General features: G+C 47.3%; 1 protein-coding gene across 5 annotated transcripts in view; it reads right to left on the minus strand.

Annotated features, from left to right (window-relative positions):
* TRAPPC12 (trafficking protein particle complex 12) overlaps nt 1-14,907 on the minus strand; it is a 79,831-nt gene that overhangs the window by 51,797 nt on the left and 13,127 nt on the right. For all 5 annotated transcript variants that reach the window (XR_004625132.1, XM_034659970.1, XM_002929306.4 and 2 more), the window contains exon 3: nt 9,695-9,811. Coding sequence is in view for 4 of the 5 variants with exons in the window: in XM_034659970.1 (XP_034515861.1) it covers nt 9,695-9,811 (117 nt within the window). In the remaining variant the exon portion in view is untranslated. The remainder of the gene's footprint in view (nt 1-9,694; nt 9,812-14,907) is intronic.

The following is a 14,907-nucleotide window of genomic DNA, read 5'->3' on the forward strand; positions in this document are numbered from 1 at the left end:
GTAGTGCCAATCTCAGAGACAGGGAAGGCTGGAAAGGGTCAGAGCTCGGAATCTGAAATCTGATTCCAACAACGTTGAATTTCAGGGGCCTTTGAGACGTCCAAGAGGAAAAGAAAAAGCAGCAGCTGCCGTGTGGGTCTGATGTTTGGGAGAGAGGCGTGCCTGGGGCAGTGTGGGGGGATCTGCATGGGGAGGGTGTGGGTGAGATGGGAGTCAGACCCTGAGGACGTGCAACATGGGTGGCCGGGGAGGGGCAGGACCAAGTGTGGGGGAAGGGTGTGTGGAGCAGGGAGGGGACAGTGCTCAGGGCTGCTGAGGAGGCAGGCACAGGGACACCAGAATCGTCGGCAGCTGAGAGTTGGTATGATGGGGAGACAGGATGGAAGGTCAGATTGAATGGAACAGGTGGAAAATGAGGAGGAGACTCGTGAGCCAGGTGACCCTTTGAAGTCTGAGTCACCAAGCTAACAGTGGGGGGGTGGGGGGAGAACAGGTGCTTCTTCCGTGCCTGCTTTTAACCAAATGTTCCTGTGTGTGAGAAAGCAAGAGAAGGATCTCATTGGAGAAAGGCTGGCTGCATGTTAGAGAGAAAGGATAATCAATAGCACGAGGTCCCAGGAGTGAGGGAAGGATTCTGGCATTGGCGGGGGGAGGGGGGGGCTTCTGTCCAATGGCCTCCAGCTCTGCTCTAAGCTGGGGCTGAGGACCACTCCTCCAACTTCGGCCAGGAGTGGGGGCCAGGGTGGGGATCTGAAAGAAGCAGAGACAGTCTAAAAAGGTACTGGGAGCCACGAGAGAATCCTAGAAGGCCGGGTGCCCCTGCGACGCTCAAGGTCCCCGGGAAGCAGGTGGTCGTGTTTAGTGTCACGAGGAGCGCTAAGCTTGGATGCGGGACTTTTCCAGCAGATTCAGTGGCCCGACCAGGCCATCTGCGTGGACCTGACGTCACGGGGTGAGGATAAGAGTTGGGAGAGAAGCAGGTAGACCCCCTTTAGCTACTACCCATGTGACCTCAGTGACCTACTACCCGGTGACTTAACTGTGGCTCAGTCACGCCCTTGTGACGTCATCTGGCCGCCCTGGAGGTGGAAATGAGGGTACAGTCTGTCTGTGGGGAAGCTGGAACTGCTCTCACTCCTCATGACCTCTTCCCCCAGGCAGCCGTCCGTGCTCACACCTGTCCCACCAGCCCATCCTGCTCTCCTCCAGCTAGGAACGGCTGCAAAGATGACCTCCCTATGACCCGGCTCAGACCCGAGCTTCACAACACTTCTCCTGCCCACAGTGAGCCCTCCTACTCGTAATCCCCCGGCACACACATTTCTGGAGGGGGGGGCTACAGACCCTCAATGGGATGGAATTTGGCTCTTGGAAAACAGTGATTAATGGCCCTCCAAAGGTTAACTCTACCCAACAAAATCTTATTCCTTAGTATTTTACTTCATTTGGGGCTGAGGGTGGAGGTGAGCAATTAGGAAACAAGGTAGAAAAACGCTCCTTGGGGGACTGACAATGAGGAAGGGGTTGAGAAACACTCTGAGGTACCGTCTGATGCCTGTTCTGCACGGGCATCAAGGACAGCCTGCTACTCCACGCTAACTTTAACTGTGGCGGGGTCCTGTCTCCTGCTGGGTGAGCTCCGGGGGCCATGGCCTTGTCGAGGACATGCTTTTTAACTTCTAAAAGTACTTCTTCAAATGATCTCCCTGCTATTCCTTATGTTCCACGAATAGGAGAAGGAAGAGAAAAGTTGAAACAGAGGGGGAGACGAACCATGACGGACTACAGACTCCAGGAAACAAACTGAGGGTTTTAGAGGGGAGGTGGGTGGGGGAATGGGCTAGCCCGGTGATGGGTATTAAGGAGGGCACGTACTGCATGGAGCACTGGGTGTTACACGCAGACAATGAATCATGGAACACGACATCAAAAACTAAGGATGTACTGTATGGTCACTAACATAACATAATAAAAAAAAAAAAATGAAAAGCCAAACTGGGCCAAGCAAAGTGTCCGGAAAAGGTGGCACACTGTCCTAAGAGTGTCTCTGGTGACAGAAGATTCTGCCCTGCTGTGCAGTGACGCAGCTGCTCGGTGCCAGGAGGGGGAAGGCAGCAGCGGCTACACTGTGATCCTCCGTGCAGAGGGGTGCGACACGGAGTTGAGTCTGTACTCACTCTAAGACCTGCCCAGGAAGCTCTCCTGCACGAATCCCTGCTCTTAGCTGCTTTATCTGTGTGTGTGTCTCCCTAATAAAAGCAAAGGGCAGAAAAAAATTTTGAGTGTTTGGACTTTTCAGTCCAGATCCTGGGTAAACAGAAGGACACTGTATGTATGTGTCCAGAGACTATATGGGGCCTCACCCATCTTCCCAGGACCCTACGGCTCCTAGAAGCCGACCTTTGCAGATCTCATTCACAGTTTAGAAAAGCAGCAGCTGGTAGCCAGCTCTCAATCCAGACCAGGCAACCCCTGAATTATCAGCATCTGCCCCAGAAACACGTCTCCACCTGCCATTCCCGGGGCGGGGGCGGGGGTTGACTCCTTGCAAAGAATAAGAGTTCCTTGGAGCCGTAATCACAATAATAATAATCGCTGTGATGTTTTTGAGCATATATGCATTACCATAGATGTCACTGACCTCATCTCATCTCATTCGATGCTCACACTGGGTAATCATCATGCTCATTGTACAGAAGAGGACAGTAAAGGTTAAAAGGTTTAAGAAAAATAAAAGTACTCCTTCAGCATTGTACCTACCATGTACATGAGCTCAAAAAATGGTGAAATAGTAAATTCACAGAACGACAAAAAAGTTGTAAAAAATCCTACACTAATAATGAAAGAGATGTAAATGATAACTTATTAGTGACTGGTCTTTATTAGTCAAAGAAAAATAGCAGCAAATGCCATTGTTAGCCTAAGAAATGATAAAGAATGATTTTAGTGAAGATACAAGTCAGGGCCGAGAAGGAGACACGAAAGCAAGGATGTCTGCATATTGCTGGTAAATATATACAGGTGTAACCTTTCTGAAAAATCATACGTATTAGCAGCCTCACAACTGTCCATACTCTGGCATGCTAATTGTTCTCTCATGCTGAAGAAATAATCACATACGTAGAAAAGATTTCTGTACAAGGTGGCTCATCCCAAGGTTATTTATAATAGTATGAGATTATGCAGTAAAAAATATTTGTAAATCGGACACTTCAGTATCAGACAATGCTTAAGATATGTTAAAAAGATATAAAATCATAAACAGGTATAATACGAAGTTCTGTCTAGTATATGTAAGCACTCACATCCACACGTAGACATACTAGATACACACGGTGACACTAAAATGTTAACAGACGGTGGTTATACAAACATTTTTCTGAATTACGAACGTGCTGTTTGTAAAAGGATGGAAGAGGGGTTTGTGAAAGAGGGACAGGCTGCACCGAGGGGGACGACACACTTGCAGACGAGGCCATCGAGAAATGGATGGTGTGTCCATCTACCTCCGTCCCACACAGAGTGGACGGCTGCACACAAACCACTGATGACCGTGAACAGTGCTTTATGCAGGAACCAAATTAATGCTTGTTGAAATAATACCTTAAAAAAAAATCAAGTATGGAGGTGTAAGCTATGACGAATGGTTGCGAAAGCATGAGGAAAGCAGTTCTGTCCTGGGAAGGGGGGAGGATTTAGCTGTAGTAGATAGGAGCTGCTTGACACGGTACCAGCCCCAGTGAGCTCCAGTGTGATCTACTGGACAGACCTCAAGACACACAGAATCTGTGCGTGTGCAAAAACATATAAATGAGAAAATCCGATCCTGGATATTTATATATTTGTGAAACAAACATTTATTACACAGTAAAGATTCCTATCTTACTTTATGTCGACTATGTATGGATACCCACCACTAATAAAACACTTAAACGTGTAATAAACGTGTAATAAGCTTATTTGCAAGTACTCTGTGACTATGAAGTCCTCCATAAATGATTAAAAATAATAAAGTGTATCGTATAAGAAGTGACAGCTTTTGCTATGACTTCATATACTAAGATACATTTTCTATATCCCAAACGGGATCAAACTATTTAAAATGAAGCCAAAACCTATCATCTTAATTATTCATTTTACAGTAAATGGAAATCTTTTAAAAAGTGGCTCCTCTCCTAACTGTGAAGAGAAAGCAGAACGTTTATGCTCTGTTACTGCCTCTCCCTGCATGATTCTCCCCCAGGTGAGTGGGTACAGAAGATGCATATGGACAGCTGCCGCTCCCAGGAGGCTGAGTACTAGGCTAGCCCGCCTTCTGATGAATACTGAGGGTCTATAAATGACATGTAGGAACATCTCAACAAACTTACACTAACCTGACAGCCACCTTTCCAGGAGTCAGAATGACCTAATTCCTCAAGACAATTAAAAACAGCCCAGGACAGGGGATGCTGGTGCCTCCCTGCTCTTCTTGGCGGCTGAGAACAAGGAGCCTGGGAGAGAAGCAAGGCCAGAAGGGACCCAGAACTTACCCTGCTCCACAGGCTCACTGTCATTTAGGACCAGCGGTGACTCGGCACGGCTCCTTTAAAGACTAAGTTAGATCTGGATTATCTTCTGGTTTGAGAGTCACACATGCTAGTAGAAATTTTCCTCATATCACAATTTAAAAAGAAAAAGAGGGAAGAACACAAAGAAGTTGCTAGACAAGTTTCCCATTTACCATTTACGGTTCCCCAAGTAATGTTTTTCCTGATAAAAGAATACAAAGCATTTCTTTGTGTATAAGTTTACTTTGATATTTCAAAAAGATTTCTAGGTGCACTTGGGTGGCTCAGTTGGTTGAGCGACTGCCTTCAGTTCAGGTCGTGATCTCAGGGTCCTGGGATCAAGCCCGGTGTTATGCTCCCTGCTCTCCCTTTGCTCCTCCCCATCCCAGCTCATGCTCTCTCTCTCTCTCAAATAAATAATCTTAAAAACAAAAACAAAAATATTTCCAGACAGGAATATTTTTGTTCACGCCACGTGGGATCAACAAAGCCCATAACTATCTTATCCACCAGGAGCTCGGCAGCAATGGGAGGCCGCTGACAGCTCGCAGAGGTTCCTGAAGAGTTTGGAAAGGGACTATCTGCACAGGTGTGGGCAAGGCCAGGACTGCGAAGGGATGGAGACACATCCAGGCAGGGCCAAGAACAGAGGGACGCCCAGGCAGGAGGTGACGGGCCTGCAGGAGAGCTGAGGCCACAGGAGGCTGCCCCGCTTGGAGAGCAGGGGAGCAGGGGAGCAGGGGAGCAGGGTAGGGAGGGAGGGCAGGCACCAAATAAGCCTGGTCAGGTCAGGTTTTGCTGCCAAAAATAATGAGGTTTTCAGGGCTGCCCTGGACCGCAGAGCTGTGGCTTAGATATTATCGACTCATTTTCAAGCATTACCACAAGCTGGCACATTACAGCGGCCTTTGCATGCGGCTTTGATTGCTTAACACTGTTTTGGAAATATACTGATGAATGTGGTTCTCCTACATGTATTTCAACTGTTCCAAAAGATTTAACTGTATAACAGAACTTCCTTTTTCTTGCTTAACGCTAAGGTTTTCCAATAAAAAATTTTTTTTTTTAAAATGTGTACTACTTTTTTTTTTTTTTTAAGATTTTTTTAAATTTATTTATAAGACAGAGATAGAGACAGCCAGCGAGAGAGGGAACACAAGCAGGGGGAGTGGGAGAGGAAGAAGCAGGCTCACAGCGGAGGAGCCTGACGTGGGGCTCGATCCCATAACGCCGGGATCACGCCCTGAGCCGAAGGCAGACGCTTAACCGCTCTGCCACCCAGGCGCCCCTTCCAATAAAATTTTTGGCTAATACAAACAAGATAGCAACAAACATTCTTGAACATACCCTTTCATGCACCGGTACGAGCATTTTTCTGACGTATGGGACCGCAGGTGGAAATGCTGGGTGGCAGGTGGTGCAGAGCAGGCAGTCCAGCTCGCTTTCCCGTGCCGTGGACGCCTGGGGCTGCCATGTTGGTGCGGCTGAAATGTACCACACTCCTGTTTTATCTACATTTCTGTGACTCCCACCAAGGATAAGCACTGTTTCCATGTCTACGGGCTATTTGGTTTCTGTGAATGGCCTCTTCATATCAATTGCTTATTTTTCTACTGGGCTGTTTTCTCACTCGTTACTGGAGGGTATGAATGTGTATTAATGCTCACTTTTTTTTAAATAAAGATTTTATTTATTTATTTCAGAGAGAGAGAAAGAGAAAGAGAGAGCAAGAGGGAGCATGAGCAGGGGGAGGGGCAGAAGGAGAGGAGGCTCTCCACTGAGCAGGGAGCTAGACCCTGGGCTCAATCCCAGGACCCTGAGATCATGACCCAAGCTGAAAGCAGATGCTCAGCTGACTGAGCCACCCAGGTGCCCCTGTGACTCACTTTTTAATAGTGTTTACAGTGTTTTTGTTGTATCAAGTTTCAAGTTTTAAAGTGGTCGAATTTATTCATTTCTCCCTGAAAGGTTTAAGAAATGCTTTTCTACCCTGAGTCATTAAGAGTCTACTCTATTTTCTGGAATTTAAAAAATTTTGTTTTAATTTATTTGGAATTTATTTTTACGTGTGCTAAGAGACAGAGAACTTTTTAACTTTTCCCACTTGAACATCCTATGAATTCTGTACCATCATTGATTAGTTCCTCCTTTCCCTAGTAACCTGTACCATTGCTCTTCCTACGTAAGTGTGTATTTTGGGCTCTGTCCTGTCCCACTGGCACCCCTGTGCCCTTGTCATTTCCCTGACCCGCCTTTGGCCCCCTCCCAGCTACCATGGCAGATACATGGTTCTCATTCCAGTGCCACTCTTCTCCAGGGTCTGTCCTTGCATGAGCTTCCATGCAGAAGGCCTGGGGACATGTCCCTGTTTATACACGCCAAGATGTGTACGCATGTGGGTGTGTGTGCCCGCAGTTTATTTCTCTAGCCTCCAAAGGGCATGGACTTCAGCTTTCTGATGTTCTTTTTTGCTCTTTGGACTTGCCCGAGTGGTGACAAGGACCTAGCGGGGCCAGGACCTCTCTGTTAACAGAACAGGCCAGGGGAGACCAGGGTTGGCTTGTGCCCGCTCCTCCTTCCGGTCTCCTGAGCAGCTCTGGACCATGTGACCGGTGAGCCAGGGAGGAGGTCTGAGGGATGGGATGAAGGAGACTCTTTAAAGGACAGGCCAGGACGACCCAACACAGTGTTGAGTTCTAATGGCTGGTGCTCCCTTCCTTCAAAACAGTGGGACCTCACCTCAGCAACCTGAGAGCCAGAGCTTTTGATTACATGCTGCCGATTTGAAATTATAATTATGTATTTTCTCAGAGTGCTTTCCGCTATTTTTATCCCATTCTTTTCCACCTTCTAGTCCCCTTCCTGGTGATCCGCCTCCATTTTGATATTAGATGTCAGAAGTATTTGGTGAAGAAGTTATTTTTATAATTACAATTTAAAGCATACCCTGTAAAACTTTAAGCTCTGTAGAGAAAAATCTTACAAAAATCTCATAATTACTGTAAATGACATGTAGAACTCTGATGATAAAGTTCGTTTGATGTGAGAAAAAGATCTAAACCTAAATAAATGTTACTTTTTTTTACACTAGGACATAAGATATGACTATTTGAAAAACTGAACACAAGCATTCAATGACTTCCAAAAGATGAGAAAAATAGTCCAATAAAAGTCACTCAAGTAACTAATGGTATGTACATAACTTTCCCCCATCTATGACTCAAAAGGAATCATTAACTCTATATATGATACCATTAAAGTGATTAAAATGTCCTTCTCCGCAGGCTACGACATTCATTTCCCTGTAAATTACAATCTTAGAATGTGCTGACATTACTTAGGAAAATATATTTCAAAACTCTTTCCTAATCTTAAAGAGAATAGGAATTATTTTAGGACATAATTAAAATACCAGGGCAAGGTAATTTTTTTTGTAAATACATTTTCCACCTTAAATAGGTTTCCTTGTTAGGACTCTAATAAAATCTCTCCTGGTGCAATGTACCTTCAATGCATGAAAAACCCCAAGCCGCTGTATGTATTTATTAACACCACGAATAATCAAAGGAGGTAAAAAGATTGCCTGTGGAACAAATTAGTTACAGTGACTATGTGTGGCTTTGTGTGTACTTTTTAAACTGATCACTTCAGGGGCACCTGGGTGGCTTAGCTGGGACAGTGTGCAACCCCTGATCTTGGAGTCCTGAGTTTGAGCCCCACGTGTGGAGTAGAGTTTACTTAAAAAAGAAAAAATTAAAAAAATAAACATCAGCTGGTCACCACAAAGTGACCCTCCAGTGCAGCCTCCCCCTCATGATGACGTCTCACAGCAGCAGCTTCAAGGTCAAACCAAGGCAATGACAAGGACCTCCTGACAGTGCACGAGCCTACCCATGGGACGAGCATCACAGGGCCAGGGAAATGCTCACCTGTTAAGACCTATCACTTCATTAACAAATGATAAAGTATACGGATATTTAAAAACTAGTTGTTTTCCATTCCTTTTAAAAACAGACTGTCTCTGGGGCGCCCTGGCTGGCTCAGTCAGCAGAGCATGCAACTCTTGATCTCTGGTTGTGAGTTTGAGCCCCACACTGGGTGTGCAGATAACTTAAAAAAGAAAAATCTTCAACAAAACACAAAAAGCCAGACTATCTCCATTTGTCCTTCCCAAGGCTTCTTAGTCATAGCAGTAATTCTAGAATCACTTCAGTAAAAGAAACCCAATGAAGCATTTGATTTACATTTACTAAAAATTAAACTTTAATTTTTGTTTTGTTTCGTTTTTAAAGATCTTATTTATTTTACAGAGCTTGAGAAAGCAGAGGGCGGAGCAGAGGGGAGAGGCGGAAGCATGCTCCCCGCCGAGCATGGAGCCCGACATAGGGCTCAATCCCATGACCCTAAGATCATAATCTGAGATCAAGAGTTGACTGCTCAATCAACCGAGGCACCCAGGTGTCCCTAGACTTTAATTGCTTTATGTATAAAATATCTGCTAACCACCTAAACAAATTATTCTTATTTACCTTTTTGAGGACACCTACTTCTATAAACATGATAAAAGGTACCAAGAAAAAGGCAATTGTGGGGGTGCGGGGCGCGCACGTACAATTTCCCAGGGTCCAAAGACCGCCAGAAACACCTACCCATTCATGTCAACATGCCTGCAGTTCAGATAGTTTCCTATTAATATTTGGGACTGCATCTCTGCCTGCATGGTCACACTTACTCCTGGCAATGAACAAAGACTTTTATGTGAACCCACCCATTCAATAATAAACCCTTTATACCAAGGGGAGAAAACAGAATTAAAAAAAATAAAAAAAAACAAACCCATAAAAATAAAAATTACTTATCTTTAGTTATTATATCTGATGAAGCATATTTAATCAAAGTACATTCTGCTTCAAGTAATTTGATCATTTAAAATAATGGCTTTTTAACTAATTGGCCTTAAAATTACAAGTATGTTAGTATGATGCTTTTTGCTGCACAGGACGGTATCTAATTCAACCAAATTTTATTTACATGCAAGAGCTTTAGATAATACATTCGAAGTAATTAACTCTAAGGAAAATGCTACAAAGAAAGGCAGGCCTTATAAAAACAACAATATCGAAATCAAACACATCATTACTTACAATTAGCTGTTTCAACCCAACAAAAGTCTGCTCTACGGACTCGGCATTTAAGACCTGTCTCTTCGCCGCGGCTCTCTCACCCAGGAAGCGAAGCATCAGGTCTTTAACTGCATCCCCCTTGAAGGAATGTAAGAAAAATATGTCAAGACAATAAAATGTTAATTAAACTCAGCTAACCAGAACCCATAACTAAACGAAATTTCTTTTTCTCCACTGGTGTATGGAGGTTAAAACGGGTGGTTACAGTATAGTAAAACTTCAATCACCCAGATGCTCGAGCATCACGACCTTTAATAAAATGTGTATTTTAGAACGGTGTTTTAGAAGGGGTAAACCACCACCAGCTGGACCAGGCTTACGTGAGAGACACGACGAGCCAGGAGGGGGGCTTCGGGGCCTAGAGCTGGGTGGGGGATGCAGTGGGCTGGCTTCAGCAATCCACAAGCAGATGCAAGTGTTGCCTGCATCTCTGGGAAAGCCTCCGGGACCTGGCTGCTGCCCTCCTTCTGATGCTAGGTTCACCCCCGAGCCCCAAGAAAAGAGAAGAGTGCCCTCCCCTGCAGGTTGTCTGCCACGGGCTCAGCCAGGCCCTCCGCTCACAGGAGTCGTGCTACTGCCAGGAAAGCACCCACCGAGGCCTCTGCATGGGGAGGCCCCGCCTCACAGCCTGACTCCTGAGGCTCGACGCCCCTGCGGACAGGGCGCAAGGATGGAAAAGTGGAATCCGAAGCACATGAGCGAAGGCGGCTGGTGAGGATGTGCATGAAAGGGACCCCGGTGCACAGCTGATGGGGACAGAAGATGGCGCAGCCACCATGGAACAAGAGGGACGCTCCTCAGAAAGTCGGAAACGGACCCAGCCTAGCACCCCCAAGGCCACTGTGGGGTATTTATCTGAAGGACATAAACACGCTAACTTGAAAAGATGTCTGCACCACCGTGTTCACAGTCAGGACGTGGAAACAAGCCACGTGTCTGTGGACGGACGGACCAAAAAGAGGTGGCGTCCTCACACCGTGGAATAGTGTTCAGCCATAGGAGAAGAATGGAATCTTGTCATTTGTTTCAACGTGGATGGGAGGGCGTTATACTAAATGAAATAAGTGAGAGGACAAATCCCATATGATCTCACTTCTATGTGGAATCTTAAAAAAACGAAAACCAAAAAACCACACAAGCTCACAGATACAGAGAACGCACTGGTGGTAGCCAGAGGCAGGGCTGGGGAGTGGTGGGGGGGCAGGCTGGCAGAGGGAGGATTATCAATGGCTGGAGCCGCCAAGGAGAAATGCGAGCTGGGGCACCGGGAATAAGAACCCTCTCCATCTCAGCGAGCAAGACGCCCGCCTCCCGCCGCAGGCCTCCGAGTGCCAGCAGTGCGGGGCCACCGAGAGCACAGGGCCACTGAGGACGGAGAGGAAAGCAGCGTGGACGGTGTTCCCTGCAGACTCCACCAGCACCCCTCCCCTTCCTGTGGTACTCCCACCTGTGGTGTATGCGTGCCGTGGTCACCCAGAGCGACGACGCTTACAAAGCACCGGCCTGTGGACGCGGCATGCAGGGCAGGCAGACAAGGTGCCGCAGGGTCTGCAGGTGCCCTCCCACAGGTAAAGGGGGAGGGGCGGCCTCCGGAGGGGGGTCCAGGTCATGAGTCTNGTGGTCACCCAGAGCGACGACGCTTACAAAGCACCGGCCTGTGGACGCGGCACGCAGGGCAGGCACACAAGGTGCCGCGGGGTCTGCAGGTGCCCTCCCACAGGTAAAGGGGGAGGGGCGGCCTCCGGAGGGGGGTCCAGGTCATGAGTCTGGTTCTGGCCCCAGGCGCCGATGCTCCAAGAGGCCAAGCCACACCTCTCACTTACAAGGTAGCGAAAATCTAGAAGCAGCAGTTTTATGATTTTTTGCTTTCAGAGCGTGAAGTGAAATGCTTCAAATACTGGAGCCAATGAAGGGGCTAACTGGTCTAGGAGGGACAATTAAAGGGCAGAATAAAAAGAGCTCAGCCATATGGCTCCATAAAGCTTTGCAGGAACCAACCCCTACCGGACAAAGGGCTTTATCTGAGTGGGAGGAGCTGTGAACCCGGAAAGGGCAAAATCACACCTCAATGCGGATGGATGCCGCAGAGGGAGGACCAATATAACTCCTCCATCCTTACAACATTGCGTTAATTAGACCACACTGCAAAAATCTTTTGCCCGTAAAATTCTCTGCTGGTTAACATTTCTGTTAGCACAGCAGTTCCTGCGACGTGCGCACACACAGGACTGACAAACATCTCACCTATGAAAGCCCAGGGTGGGACAGAACATCTTCCCACGAACCTACTTGTGCCGTGTCACCGAGCTGGGGAACTATGGCCCAGGGGTCATGGCACCTGACTGCACATCCTCCTGCGGTGACGGGAGAGAAGGGAGCAAACTTCCCCCCACTGTGGGATTTTTCTCAGAGCTCTGTTGCTGCCCCTGGGACAAGACCCGCCTGGAACCCTTGGACACCTTCGAATCAGAAAACTCTTTGGTGAGGGACTAGTGCATCCAAGCCCAGCGCAGGAAATGTGGGGAGATAGCTTGGGATCGAGCCAGGACTCAGGCCGGCAATGGGGAGGATGCCTGTGGCTCCCCTGCCCCCCATCAGACGTATTTATGCAAGAGTAAGTGGCTGATCTCAGCTCACAGATGGCTGTGGGCTGCCACCCCTCCAGCAGTGTGGGGACAGTTCAGCAGTCCCTTCTCGATCTTAATGGACAAAGACTAAACGGAAACCAGAGCAGCTGATTCACACCGTGCAGGCTTTACTGTCTGGGAAACCTGAAGACACAATGGCCATGGGGCCGTGGTCTAAAGAGACAGTGGGCCCTGCACCTGACTTGGCACACGTGGAGCTTTCTGCCACGGCTCCAGTGGAGCAGCTCCGGGGAGCATGCGACCCTCTTGCTCCAGTGTTTGCTCTCTCCCAGCGTAAGCAAAACGTCCTGAACAAACAACATCGAAGAAACAAAAATGAAGCAAAACCCCAAACTGGTGGAATGTAAAATGGTGCAGCCATCCGGAAGACAGTCTGGACATTCCTCAAAACGCGAACCCCAGGGGTGCCTGGGTGGCTCTGCTGGTTAAGTGTCTAACTCTCGGTTTTGGCTCAGGTCATAATCTGAGGGTCCTGGACTGAGCCCCGCGTCAGGCTCCACGCTCATCGGGGAGTCTGCCTGAGATTCTTCCCCCTGCCCCTCGCCTGTGCACGCTGTGTGCACACATGCGCGCTCTCTCGAATAAATAATCTTAAAAGAAATGAACCCCAGAGTTGCCATGTAGCCCAGAAGTTCCACTCTGAGGTATGTACCCAAGAGAAATGGAAACATGACCACATAACAACTTGTTCATGAATCTTCATTATTCACAAGAGCCAAAAAGCGGAAATCAATGTCCATCAAGGGACGAATGGATGAAATGTGGAATATTCATAAACTGGAATATTATTTGACAATAAAAACTAATGATGTAGGGATGAAACATGCTAATAAATGGATGACTCCTGAAAACATAATCCTAAGTACAGAAGCCAGTCACGCAAGAGCACATACTGTACGACTGCATTCGCAGGAGTGTCTCCAACAGGAGAAACCCCAGTGCTTGCCTGGGGCTGGGGGAGGGGCTGGGGCAGATGGAAAGGGAATCTGAAGGGGTCTGGGCTTCTTTCAGGGAGATAAAAACGTGCTAAAAATTGTGGTGATGGTTGCACAATTCTGTCAAAATGCTAAAAACCAGCGAATTGTAAGTGGAATGTGTGAACTGTATGGCATGTGAACTGTTTTTCCATAAAGCTGTAAAAACAAATCTAAACCTTTTTTTTCTTGTGAGGCCCCAAACAAATCAGAATTTGAGAGAATGCTTCAACAAGGAAAACAGTGTGAGGCTGTCACAGAATGGCCTGAACCGGCCTCCCCACGTCTCAGCTGGCTCGCTGACACGCTTCAACTCAGTTCGGCAAACGTAGCCCGGGAACCGTTTGCCCTCGTGCTGAACAAAAGCAGCAGCAGGGACTTCTTCCAGAGTCACCGGGACTAGACTGTCCTAATGTGAGGAACGGGATGAAGCGATTGTTTTCAGACACAGAAGAGGGCTGGGATCTGAGAGAAAGGGAAAGACGACTTGAACTCTTGAATTCAAAGGCGCAGGGGCAGCGGTGTGAAGGGGGTCTCACGCAGAGCGGGTGAACTTGCTGAGGTGAGGAGACAAAGTCGGGAATCCGCGAGGCGGAGGTGCTTGGAAGCGGCAAGAGGGAGCACTAAACAGGAGGGAGCTCCGCAGACAAGTCTGAGTCCGCTTCTGGACACCAAGCCGTCCGTGCACAGGGGGATGCTCTGCGGCAAGGGAGCTGAGCGATTTTCAGAGCTCACACGGGCTGAAAGATGTCAAGTTTGTAACTGTGTGGAGCATTCTCGTTGAACACCGAGGCTTTCAACAGATGTGAGAAAGGTTACCCACGAGTAAAAGCCACTCTAAACTCACCCTAAGAGCTCAAAAACCAACCTGAAAAAGATCAAGTCAATCTGCATATAAAGTACCTGTTGACCTGAACGAAGTGCAAGTCTTTTTGAAGACAACACAACACAGACTCCTAAAAACATGACTCCCACAATGTCCATCCTCTAACCAAAAATGATGAGACATGGGACAAAGCCAGCCCACATGACCCACAACCGAGAGAAGAGATAAATACAAACTGACCCAGAGGTTACAGAGATGGCGGACTACGCAGAGGAGAACCCTCGGGCAGCTACCATACATGTGAGGGTCTGAGGTAAAACTTCAACAAAGAGAACGAAGAAAAAGATGCAAAAAAGAAGCAAACGCAAATTCTAGAGACAAAAAATAAATAAATAAAAATATTCACCGAGAAGCATCAGCTGCAAATGAAAAAGCACAGAAGGAAAGACATACGGACTTCAGGACACGACTGCAGGAATTTCAAAGGGAAGCAAAAAGAGAAAAAACCCCTGAAAAACAGACACAGATCCTTAGTGACCTCTAGCAATATTGAGTAATATGTGGAATTGGAGTCCCAGAAGTAGAGAGAAGAGGGGGAAACACTATTTGAAGAAGTACGGACCAGAATATTCCCAACTGGGAAAACATATCCCAATAGGGTCAACGAGTCCCAAGCAAGATAAACAGAAAAGAAAACCATGTGAAGGCAAATCAGGATCAAACAGC

Source organism: Ailuropoda melanoleuca, chromosome 4 (assembly GCF_002007445.2).
Source record: "Ailuropoda melanoleuca isolate Jingjing chromosome 4, ASM200744v2, whole genome shotgun sequence".
Lineage (NCBI taxonomy): Eukaryota > Metazoa > Chordata > Mammalia > Carnivora > Ursidae > Ailuropoda > Ailuropoda melanoleuca.